At 32.9% G+C, this 13,328-nt stretch overlaps 1 protein-coding gene across 2 annotated transcripts in view; it reads left to right on the forward strand.

Moving 5' to 3' along the window:
• Nucleotides 1–13,036, forward strand: part of LOC106457410 (patatin-like phospholipase domain-containing protein 2) — a 26,100-nt gene extending 13,064 nt beyond the window's left edge. For both annotated transcript variants that reach the window (XM_013916824.2, XM_022383329.1), the window contains exons 7-10: nucleotides 5,065–5,256; nucleotides 7,580–7,715; nucleotides 8,441–8,560; nucleotides 10,163–13,036. In XM_013916824.2, coding sequence (XP_013772278.1) covers nucleotides 5,065–5,256; nucleotides 7,580–7,715; nucleotides 8,441–8,560; nucleotides 10,163–11,021 — 1,307 coding nt within the window. In that variant the 3' untranslated portion in view covers nucleotides 11,022–13,036. The remainder of the gene's footprint in view (nucleotides 1–5,064; nucleotides 5,257–7,579; nucleotides 7,716–8,440; nucleotides 8,561–10,162) is intronic.
• Nucleotides 13,037–13,328: the final 292 nt, after the last annotated feature.

Genomic DNA, 13,328 nt, shown 5'->3' on the forward strand with positions numbered 1-13,328 from the left:
TTTTCCTTTAACTAATATGTATAAAAAATACTGGCTATTTATTAAAGGAGTGTAGCAACTTATATTTTATTATATGTATATGTTACACACATAATAACTCAGAATTCTTTTTTGTGCAAATATGTGGATTAAGTAGTTTCACCTTATTTACCTTTGCTTCTTTTGAAAATGTCAAGATATTAGAATATTTTGAGAAAATACTCTTCAGTAAATGCCTTCATTATGTCACATCTGATGCCTTGGGTTTTATTAAAACAGTAGGAGTAATTGAGTGTCATTTTTACCAGGTTATATTTCAGTTCATGATAGCTGTGGCTACAAATACCTAAAGAGGCTTAGTATTTTTCTGCTGTATTTTATTAAAAGTTTCGTAGAATGTGGAAGTCTAAAAATAAAAGGAAATTTGAGAAATGACTTAAAGAATTCTGAGAAAATTGAATATTTATTTCAAATCCTGAAAATTCTGGAAAGTCATGTGTTTCCCATTTTATCTCAGAACCTGCACGTACACAAAAACTGTTATGCTTAGCTATGTCACCAATTGTTGGTATATTTTAATATAATTTTTCCCAGTCACTATGTTATTTTATCTTTTGATAATTATCTGATTAATTCTAGTTGATAAGTTAAATCAAATATTCTTAAGAAAATAATCTAAAATTTTATTTTCCACCATCTTTGCTGTACTACAAATTACAAACTAGGCTAGTGTTAATTAGGTATAATTATGACATAACATTTTTTACAACAGTGTATTGTTTGCTCTCACATGTGCCAGTCTAAAAAAAAATGGAATTTTGTCAAGTTTGAAAAGAATGTGGTCTCCCTGTGATGTAAATGCAACTGTTAGAAATATACCTTTGTTGCAATCACTTGCTTGTAAAAACAAGACAGAACTATTAAAATGTGATTAGCAGATAAGAAATCAGAGAAGTGATGAATTCCAGTACAATCACTCCCCTTCGTACACAGAAAGCTATTTTCCTCTTAAAGACGCATTAATCTGCCTGAGAGACTTGCATGCCACCAGCCTTGTGAAAACTCCCTTCTAAACCTCATAAATTTGTGCTACTGCATGTTGGGATATCATGCAGTAAAACCCTCCACCAGTAGGAGTGCAACACATGTCCTTGTGCAAATACACCCTTTACGACAACTTCATCAACTTTACTTTGTATTTTCAACCCCTCAATATGAATTCACAGATTAATGTAAATTCTTTTTTCTGCTGATGTGAATACAAATATCACTCACTGTTACCAACAATTTAAGAAGTTCTTGCCTGTTGAGATCATGACAACCATCATGTATTGCAACAGATGCTATTCAGGTTGAAAGTATGGTAAGAAGAAGAGTAACGTCACATCGTCTACCATGTGGTGAAGTCCATGTTGCCACCTGGATCATCTTCTTCCATCCCTGCCACACATTTCCCTTTACAGATTTTGAAGCTGCAGTTGAGGTGGACAAAATAGAGGGACTTTCTGCCCGATACTTCTCTACCTACTGAATATCTCCAGACTTTCCTGTCTTATGTAAACCTTAGACATCATTTATTACTCCTTAACATATCTGCATAAGATATATCATATATCATTAACTTATACTTATTAGACTATAATGTTTAATAATAGTTTCTTACCACTTAGTATATTATATTTAGTCAGAGTTCATCTCTCTTTCACACATACACATAGATGTTGATGGCTGGTCATATTTACTTATTCCTTACCATGTAAATAACAACGTTAATGTTTAGTTACAATTAGTTGTTCTTTCACATGTAACACATAGTGGTTGATATTTCATTCTGGTTTGTTACTCTTTATTCTTTACTACATATACCTAGATGATAATGTTTAGTTCTTGTTCGTGACTTCTTCTCTTGTACACGTGGAAAATAATGCTTAGTCTTAGTTATATCATGTTTGGTCATGGTTTATTGATCCTTTATATATACACAACTGTTGATGTTTTGAGATAGTTGCTTATTTGTAACTTGCATACTTAGAGGTTAATGTTTATTTCTAATTCAATATTTCTTCATATATAACACACAGAATATATTGTTTAGTCATGGTTCCTTACTCTTTATGTCAGTTAGATGGTAATATTTCATAAGAGTTCATTACTCCTTAGCATGTACACTTAGTAGGTACTGTTTAGTTGTAGTTAATTACACAGTAATATGTACACAAGGTGGGTGATACCTCGATCTAGTTCTTCTTTAGCATGCATACTTCAACGTTCTTGTTTAGTTCTCTTTCATTACATAGGAGGTAATATTTCAATATTGTTTATTCTTTCTTACATTGCACACTTTGATGATGATGTGTAGACATCATTCATTACTCCTAAGCATGGCCACTTAATAATTAATGTTTTATTGTAGTATTCTGCTGCATAATTTGTCCCCATGGAAGACAGTATTTGTTTCTCATCCATTACTCCTTTACCAGTAACACATAGAAATACTATTTTGTTATAGTTCATTACTTCTTAGCATTTACATGTAGTAGATAATGTTTCATCCTAGTTCATTGTTCCTTAACATATTCCCATCATATATGATCATTAGACCTAATTAATTACTGTTTCACATACCATTAGCAGATAGGATTTAGACATGCTCGTGTGCTCCGTACTATGTCACCCTTGGTCAATGTTTAGATGGAGCTACCTACTCCGTAACATGTACTCTTCATAGCTAAGGTTTGATCTGCTTTCTTTACTTCTTTACATATACATCTCAAAGATCATGTTCAGACTTAGTTCTGAGCCTATGCCTTTCGAAGGTGTTCATAATTTCATAACCTGTCAGGTTCTGGGGACACTGCATTTCATTGCAGGCTGTCTTCTTGACAGGACTGCATCCTGCCCACAGATTGGTTACTCATCCACTGGTTTTCTGTTAATCTGCTTTCTCATTGTTCCTCCTCCTTTTGTTGCCTTCCACCCTATCTGTCTGGTCCGTCTCGTCTTTTTTACTATGCATTTCTTCCTCTCCATCTCCTCCCTCAGGTTCTATCTCAATTTTGGGACATCCTGTTAGGGGTTCATTTGGTTGAACCTCACAGTCTTCCTATTCTTGTTTCTATTACTCCATCTCCTCGAGTCTCAACCCTGTCTTTCCCTTCCCAACTTTCCATTTATTCTGATCCACCCTCACACACTGCTCTTTCCTGGCAATATGACATCCCTTTATCATTGTGTGTGGGATTGTCCAGTCCACCTTCCTAATCATGTAGCTATCTTTATGTCTCACTCCTATCACCCTTCTACCTCCATGTACCATACATAGTATGGGATGTACTTATCCCCTTCATCTCTTTGTCATCATTTCCCTTGGACTTCATTACATTGTCACATATCCCTCCTCCTAATAGTTCTCCCGTGATCTGTAAGTCTTTTCTATCACAGATTTTTGGGTAGCATTTCCTTCACCTTCCACTTTTTCCGATGTCACAGTTCCCTTCTTTTCTGCCTCTTTCATTCCTTCCTTACTCACTGCCCCCAACACCTACTTCTTGCTTGTTTGATTATCATTGTGGTTCTCCATGCTCTTACCTACATCCCTATTAAACTTTTAGCTAATATTTCTGCTCTCCTTGAACACTTGAGTCCTATTCGTACTTGTACGCATGTCTATGTCCTTTTTTCCTCTCCTATGTGAATCTTATCCTTTGAGTCAAGCATGCCACTTAGCTCCCAGCCACTGAGGTGGTGGATCAAGGAGAATTCTCACTGATTGGGACCTAAATGCTAGAACAAGGGTTTGTTTATGGTGAGAAGTTGGGCAGGGGTGTTTCTGGAGTGTAATGTGGATCACCCCATTGCATATAGATACATCACAATCTCCAAGTGAAATATGGGTATATATCACTATATAGCGCTTGTAACTCTGTCTATCTTTATCATACTTCCTATTCCTGCAATTGCCAAAACCCTCTGTACCTGATGACAGAGTAGATGATATTATTTCATATCCCACTGTGATGTATCACTCACACACCCACAGCAGGCAAGGGGTCCGTAGTGTCTGATGGTCGAGTTGTGGTTATATATGTATTCCTATTAATTGTGTCCAATAAACAAAAATGAATACACGATGCCCTCCTCCTGTAACTGGTGAAGGGCTCAAAGTGTCTGACAGTAGAAAAGTTGTGTACAGATACTTATCACAAGTGCCCTTCTCCCACAACTGGTTTTGACCTGTAGAGACTGGACTGATGGTTGAGGATTTGTGCACCCACAGTACAGTCTGAATAAGCCTCAACTTCACTACACTTATTGGTTGTCCTACATTTTGTATGTGATTGTTCCAATGGTCATGTACCTATTCTGCCCATCCTTGCAACACCATGCAGGTTTTTTGCCTCTTCTAATTCTGCTCTTGGGTGAAGAGTATACCCTGTATGAGAGAAAATGCAGTCTCTCACAGGTGTGCCCCTGCTGTATGATGTCACATGGGCTTCCTTTGGATGCTTGCTGAAGGGAGCTCATGTAAGTAACTTTTGCACCAGTTCCTCCACCTTCTCAATGTGGGATTCTAGCTTTCTCTGTATGGAGGTGAGTGATTGTGTTGGAAGTTAAAATTTTCCTTAATTAAAAATATATTTCTGATAGATACTGACCTCCATACACCTTTTAACCCATCCTCCCCATTTTTCTGGTGCACCTTTCTTTGTGCCCTCATCAAAGAATGAAATTTTTGCTTGTGAATGTAGAGTACATTTGTGCAAGGAGGTGTATCAAACTTCAATTGGTGGAGGGTCTTGCTGCATGAATTGTCATTAGTGCAATTTCACATGATTCACTGAAGTTTAGGTGGGAGTTTTCACAAGTTTGGTGGCATGCAAGTCTCTCAGGCTTATTAGTGCAACATCAAGAGGAACATAGCTTTCTGTGTATGGAAGTGAGTATCTATCAGAAATACACTTTCAATTAAGGAACATGTTAATTTTCTTTTTATTTACTTATGAGAATTATGCTGAAGTTCACTTGAGTATATCTTCTCAATTACCAATTGTCTTGCTAAACTCAGTTTCTCATGATCATTTTTAGATCTCATCTCATGTATGAGATGTTTGGCTGTGCAATCCAGCTTCTTGCTTAAAGAAGGAGACAATCCTGAAGATGTGAATGAAGAAATGTCATATGCTTTGGATGTCGAAGGTGAATATGATGGTTGTTCGGGCTGCCAAGAACGTCAGCAGATAGCTTTGTTAGATAGTTTACCAGAAACAGTTGTCAGAGGTTAGTGTACAAGTCCTGTCTTATTTTCCCTGATGTAAAGTATTCAGATCTTTACAATGTCTTTATTATAGCTTAATTTTGCTTTTTAAACACTTTATTTTTTATTGTTCTAAAATGTCATAATAACATTATTGCCCATTAGATGGCAGAAGTGTTCTGATAAAAATATAGGACATCAAATTCTGAGATATCAGGGTAAACTTATTTTTAAATTGTCAATGGGAAGTTGGAGTTTTATTTTTTGTTTGTTCTTTAATTGAAGAAATTACCAAATTTATTATAACTGATTCATTTACTGATGATTGTAAATAGTAAAAATACACGGGTTTAAAAAAAATGTGGAAATATCTTTCATCATTCAAAGAAGGCAGTTTGGAATGTTGTGAGATTTACATTAGGTCAGTTCATACACATCAACTGGCTATTTTGTAAGGACCTTGACACACATTTGTGTAATACTTAATTTATTGACAGATGTTAAGAAGACTGATAATATGATCTGTTAGATATTAAAGTAAAGTAAAGTAAAGTTTGTAAAGTGCAACATATATCAGATCATATCTCAATTCGTTCATTAATGGTAAAGATTCAACTATCTCCAACTCTTCTATGCGACAAACATTATGAATGCTGTCATAATGTAGTAAACAACTAGTTTGAAAAATCTCCTTATCTCAGATGAAAACAAGGAAGAAAAGGATGGTTTAACTGGTGATTAGTGTGTAAACTGTGAACAGCAAGTGACTAGAAATGTGTGATATAGTTTGATATGTTCCATTTCTCCCTTTACTTTAATCACAATAAAATTGTGAAAAAAATGACACGGTGCAAGTTTTTCTTGGAGTTGGTGAAATTGTATGGGGAAAATTCTTGTTGTAGGAATTGGGTCCTTTGATTTTTTTTTTTCTTTGAGAAGGATGAATAACTTGAGTATTGATGTTGTGTTCACTCTGATGGACAGGGGCACTTCCAAGATGATAATGCAACAATCCACTGTGCTTGTATTATCTGAAAATTGTTTGAAGAGCATGTTATCTTTCTTGGCCAGTCCAAGCACTGTATCTTAATCCAATTGAACAATTTTGTGGTAACCTTGAAAGTTGCTATCATTTGCCATCACAACTTCCTCCTGACATCCTTGAACCGGTTACAAACCATATTCATTTCTCAACACAAGAGCTACAATCAAACAAGACAACCTTTTGTAGAGTCTATGTCTGACCATTGCTGTGGTGAAAAATGGTTGAACATGATTATTATGTAAGGTCATAATAAAGTCGCTAGTCAGTGTATATAACATTGTCTTTACTCATGTGTATGAGTTACAGTATAACTTAAGAAATAAATAACTATAAGATAGTGTTTAAAAAACTAGATAGAAAAAATAGCCTGTATACCCTAGCAGATAAGAATTCATTGTTCTGAGAAATGGCACCATCTAGTGGCTAGTAACATTACAAAGGGTATTATAGAGATCAAAATGGAATTTAATAGCTGTTGTAAAATGTTTCTGGATGTACTTGCAAACTAAGTCACAAATATTTTCTTTTTTTTCTAAACACATTTGTTCTATTTCAGGTCTTAAACTCTCTATTGTTCGTTATTGTCATGTTTTTTGCATACTTTATATTATTGTAAAATTGCAACATTGGTACATGGTGGATGGCAATAGTTATCAAGCTAGTTTTAAGCATTCGGAAGAACTTTGTAAAAGAAAATTGTTATCATTTATTATGTCTCCACTGCAAAGTATCACAGAGCAGGGCATATTATTTTGCATCTGTTCTTTCCTCTGTTCATTTGTCCATCCCAATCATGTGAACAGGATATCTGAATATTTTATCGAAGGATTTTGACCTAACTTATACAAAAGGTACTACATATAAAGTTCTAGACCCAATTAACTGTTGAAGGTCATGGGTCAAAGGTAAAGATCAAAAGGTCACTGGTACATAGAAAATCTTCTCAAACCTTGTGGACATATTTTAACATGTGATAAATGGATATTGACCAATTTATACAACAGATACTGCATATAAAGTACTAGGCCTGATTAACTTTTGAGGGCCAGATGTCAAAGTTGGTCACTGGTATATAGAAAATTAGCCCCAGTCTTGTGGACAGGTACTACATCATCAAAGTGGAAAGACTTAACCATATAGTATAACATTAATGGGAGTGTAAGTGTTTCATAAACACAATTTACTGTTGTTTCCATTTAATATGTCTTATACCTCACACTTAAATAGGAATTTTGAGTTTACATCTTATCAGAATGAAACTTGATATTTCATGGTGTTTTAAAATTTTTTAATTCAAACAGCCATTCAAGAGGCAACAGATCAGGTAAACAAAGGAGTTATTAACTGGGTTTTCCGTCACAAGCCTGTGAAGCTGTTATCTCTTCTGACTCTTCCATATGTTCTTCCTTTTGATGTTACAGTTGTCATCTTTTGCAAGTAAGGGAATTTTCATGAAGAATCTGGTAATCATACTCTTATATACTATCTACATATTTGAAGTCTTAATTTTATATTTAAGCTTCAAAACACCAGTAAACTTTGCTTACCAAACATAGTATAAGAATCATTTATGTAAACCACATGCAGCTGAAGTTTCTCTGTATTTTCTGTTAATAGTGACAGAAATATTATGAAACCGAAGTTTCCTTTTTACTTGATTTTTACAATGGTACACATATATCATGTGTCTGAATATTCCTATTTATTTAATGTTATTGGTAACATCAAAGGTGATATAAGTGAAGTTTCATATTGTTTGATAATTCATCAGGTTATCACTAAAACATCACTTAAAAGTCAAACTTCAAAGATGATCTTTATTGGCCACAAGTGTCAAAATGAAACCATATTAACAAGGACTCTGCTACATGACAAATCATTTTGTTAGTTTTCTTTAAAAGCATGAAACATAATACAGTCTATGTTTCACTGGAAATGAAATGGGCAAAAGGTCACATTTAGTAAACCTGCTATATTACAGTGAAGTGTATTAATACAAGTAAAAGGAGAAATTTGTTTAATTTGTGATTTTGTCTATTTTCAATTATAAACTATTTCCATGACAATGCAAGAAAAAGATGATATAAAGTTTTAGTCTCCAACAACATAAAGTAAAGCTGTAGAAATTGTATGACACTTCTTAGTGTAAATTACACTTTCAGGATTTGGCAGATGGTGCCGACTCTGCAGAAGGAGGTACGATCCAGTCTTGTTGCTGTGCTGGGGATCGTTAAAACTATTATCCATTCAGTAAACAGAAAGCGTCATCAGTACAGTGCCAAGTAAGTGGATAAAAGTTTAGAATGTTCTACACATCTCACAAACTAGTTGATGACTAATTTTTTCTTATTGTTAAACAAATGAACTGCTTTGACAAGAAATAGATATATATTGCTTTTTAACATAATAAACTTCTAGCAGGTTCTACAGCTGTCTGTGCCACTGAAAATATAAATATGTATGTTGAGATGTTCAATGGAAAAATCTAATTTTCTATTTACTTAGTAGTCCTGAAACAAAACTTATGATGAAGATTTAAGCACTGGAAATCTTGAGCAGATGACAACGAACTCTATAGATACAAATTGAAAACAAAAAGAGTAATTCATAGTTATTTGTATCAATGTATTAAATTTGATGTGGTGCAAAAGAATTATATATAAGAAAGTAGGACATGAAGACAACATGAGTACTAATTGAATGAACAAAATGATAAATAAACTGTACAAAGTAGGTAATATAAAATACTACCAAAAAAAAGAACCATTTTTGCCCTTTATAATTTATTTATTTTCATTTTATACTGCCCCAAAATGTTTATGCATATACACATAGAATCATTAAACAATTGGTCTGCTGTATAATATTGAATAATAAATTAGGGGCAATGCCATAATATTTACACACCTAAGTTAATTTAGGTTGTTATATGGTGAATTAAAAACTACTCAAAAACCCCATAAATTTTATACATGCATCACCAACTGTATTTCTTTAGTTTAATGACCCAAGCTGTGTTGATGAGCCTTTAATAGGCAAAATTGTAGTCCACAGCAGAGGGTACAGTCATTCAAGGAATACATTAGGCCTCTAAGTCATAAATTCTTTTTTTTTCTGTTTTATATTAAAAAAAAAGTGAAAAATCTGTAACATACATATGGAACCATTGAACAGATTATGCACAGTATATTTACATTTTATGGACATACCAGTAAGTACTCTGATTTAATTCTCTTGTATTGTTTCCAGTCACTGGTAAGTCTTATTTTTTATCTTACTCAGCATGATTTCTTTAAAGAATCCATTGATAGGTTTTACTTTTTTTTGTCTAAAAATACTGACAACTTAAGAATAATAACAAGATTTATTCAAATTAGATAATTTTTACAGCAAATTATTTTCTTTCTTTTAATGGGAGTTTTCCTCTGATAATTAAAATGTTCCTTAAACACATTGCTGTTAAAATGGTTAACAAACATTAAGAGTTTATTTCTTTAGTTAAGTCAAGGCTTTTACTCTGTAGCATCAAGCAAGGTAAGTACTTATTTCTGTAAATATTTATAGCAAAGGTGAGTTCTGTTATTCAAGATTTCAATTGAATAATGTTTAACATATGAAAGCTGTAGGTAATATTGCCTACCCAATATGGCTGACTATATATATATATATATATATGGTATTTAAAAAGAAAATAGGTTATCAAAGTTGTTTTTAGTACTTTTAAAATCTTTTACATGGATGAAATTATGAAGTATTAGTTAGAATACACATTTTAATGTTTTTTAATTATTTTTGTTTTAATCATTCTACCATTGAAAAAGCTGTATATTTAGAACATATAGCTCTATTATATAGAAGCATACTGAAATTTCTGTTTTCAACAGATTCTCTTGTCAGTTGGCTATCACAGAATATGATTATAGTCTTGAAGATACCCCAGCTGCATACTTGACATCCATGAATGTTAATTCTCTGGCCTCTCAAGGAATGTCTCGGTCATACCCGTTTTTTGTTGATAGGCAGAGTAAGTCAATGGAAGACATCAGGATTGAACAAGGTTACAACCAGTCCATAACATCTTGGTTACCACGTAGACGCAGATCTACTGGAACTGAAGTTCGAGGACCAGAAAGAATCATCAATAGCATGGAGTTTGGCTTCACCATTAATTTGGATGATTCTATAGATGCATCTTCAAGTCAGAAAAGAAAGCTCATGACGGCTTTTAGATCTCTTAGTGAAGATGATAATCTTCGTGCCATTGATATTGCCAATAAAGCTTTGAACCTAGATCTTAATAAATTCTGTGGTACCATTGAATCTAAAAATGCCGACAACTTTGAGCGTATTTTGGAAGCCACAGCAAATCATGATGCTCTGATGGCTTTTTACTATCTTGATGATAACATGCAGGTCAAGGTTACAGAAATTTTCAATGTAACAAATGCTGACACCAGTGCTTTCTTGTCACCCGAGGAACAAGAGGCTAATAATCAAATGGAATGGGAAGACAACTATGGATTGGAACTGATGGATCCACCACAGCTTCTAAATCTGTTCGATCAACCTGAAGATAGTATATATAACTTTTCTGAAGATTTCATAAGAACTGAAGGTGATGGAATGTCAGATTCACATTGTCCATCTCCCCTTTCAAGAGATTACAGAGCAGACATCGGTAATATTGTCAATGAAAATAAAAACTTTCGATCTAGTGGAAGTGGGGAAAATGTTGATGATTAACTAGTATTTATTGAATCAAGAGTTGTTTTTTTTGGACTGGTAATATTGAAACATCTGTTGAATGCAGTGATAATATATTTATTAAAATATTGGAAATTTTTCACTTTCAAAATGTTGCGGGTTCAGGCTGAATATAATAGATTATGTATAGCAACTGAATATGACATATTTTTTCAAGGACATTTAGTGGACTGTGTTTAATATAATGGTAACATATATATATATATATATTAATCTTTTTGTTCCCAGAAATTTCATTTGTGAAAAGATAATGTCTTATTTTAACAAATGAGTTCTTCAACTTCTCATGCTCAATACATGAATCCTTTTTCATACTATACTTACTTAATAGGATCAAACATGTAAAAGAAAGTCATTAGTAAAGCCATGTGTTAAGTCAAAATTGCGATATCCAAAACAGACCATTTTCCAGTCAACTCGTAAGCAAACTTTTGTTATAATTCTTTTCTTGTACAATATATTATCTAATAATTGCAAACATTTGGTGAACCAAATGTGTGCAAGATACAATGATTGAATTAGGTTTGCCTATTTCTAATAATACTTGGTAAAAAAAATATGAAACTGTAGTGATAGTAAGAGAATTATTGAATATTATTTGTGTTTAAAAATAAATAAAAGAATTTCATGTGTTTTATCATTGTAAATTTTGAATATTTTTCTTTTAATGTATAAAAAACAACAAAATTGGAAACTATACATTGCACAGCGTTAAGGTTGTGTTAAAAATGTCACAATCTGGTAAATTTTAATGAAGCTGATTTACTCTGTAAATTATTAATTTCATGCTTTTTGAAAGACCTTTTTCCACCTATAGTAGAACATGAAGTGATTTCAAGTTTACTTTGTTCTAAAGCTATCTTCATTTACGAAACTAAAATAAATTATTTCCATCATCTATTATTGATAATGACTTAGAGAGTTGAAAAGGATGACATGCCAGAATTTAGGGTAAAACTTGTTTATGGCTATTTAATGTTCTACTAGCTTTCAAAGTGTTTATGATACTGTCAGTTATGAATTTAGTTTTATTAGCTATAGAACTAATAAAAACTACATGTAATAAAGAATTACATCAAAGGTCCTCTTTGTGTAGTTTAACATGTTGTAACACTTGACCCTTGGAGATACAGCTGACTTAGCTGTGAACAATATTAACTTAATAAAACTTGTTTCTTTGGTCTTTTTTAAGTACAATGTTTCACAAGCCATATAATTCTTACTTACTTGCATACATGTATGCATCTTAGCTTGTAACTGCAATCAGTCCTGGTGACTTCAATGCTGCTGCAATCCATTGAATATTTCAGATTTTGTTCAGGAATACAAGACTGGAAGATTTTTGTGGGATAGTGATAGTTGTGGTCAACCTCCACTGTGATGTTTATGTTTTATACCAAAAAAGAAATTGTTGATCTTCACTTAACCACAATCCATTGAATATTTTAGATTTTGTTCAGGAATACAAGACTGGAAGATTTTTGTGGGATAGTAATAGTTGTGGTCAACCTCCACTGTGATGTTTATGTTTTATACCAAAAAAGAAATTGTTGACCTTCACTTAACCAAAAGCCATTGCCGAGGAAACTATATTTAAAATTTTTGTTGTTGAAAAATATCTTCTGTTAAACTCATAATTGATGTTGGGATGAAAATCTGTCTCTTCAAAACCATCATATCAATCATGTACTCTCCGAGTTGTGTTATGCTATAGAAAAAACAATATTCTGAAATCTTATTCAGAAATTATATGATGTTAAATATTTTGAATATGTTTCTTTTTTGATAAAATTTTGAATAATGTTATTCTAGGAAGTAATTTGCCAAGTAAAAACTCCAAAGAAAATTGTACAATTGCTGATATTGTTTGGTAAAAGTTGAGATCTAAGTCATTATTTGTTACAAAATGTTCTATATTTAAACTCAAACTAAAAAGTCTGGTAACTTATTTTTGTGTTTTCTCTGTTAAACAAATTTGTATTGTTAAAGTTGAATATATAAAACTGTTTCTCAAGTTTCCATCAAGTGTGATTATTTGTAGATTTTTATAGGGCTTTTACTACTCAATTCCAACCAAGTATCACGTATGCATGAGAAATATCATGAGCAACTGACTTGCTCACATGTTTGTATTTCCAGTTTTACTTAAACTTTTCATAACATTTCAGAGAAAACATTTTGTTAGACTTGGCCTTCCTGTAAACTAGCACAAACTTGATGGAAAGTCCTCCAGTGTTCTGATTTGCTCATGTTGTCAGCTTCTATGTTACTGTAAATCAGTACAAA

The sequence above is a fragment of the Limulus polyphemus genome, unplaced genomic scaffold (genome assembly GCF_000517525.1).
Source record: "Limulus polyphemus unplaced genomic scaffold, Limulus_polyphemus-2.1.2 Scaffold327, whole genome shotgun sequence".
Classification (NCBI taxonomy): Eukaryota; Metazoa; Arthropoda; class Merostomata; order Xiphosura; family Limulidae; genus Limulus; species Limulus polyphemus.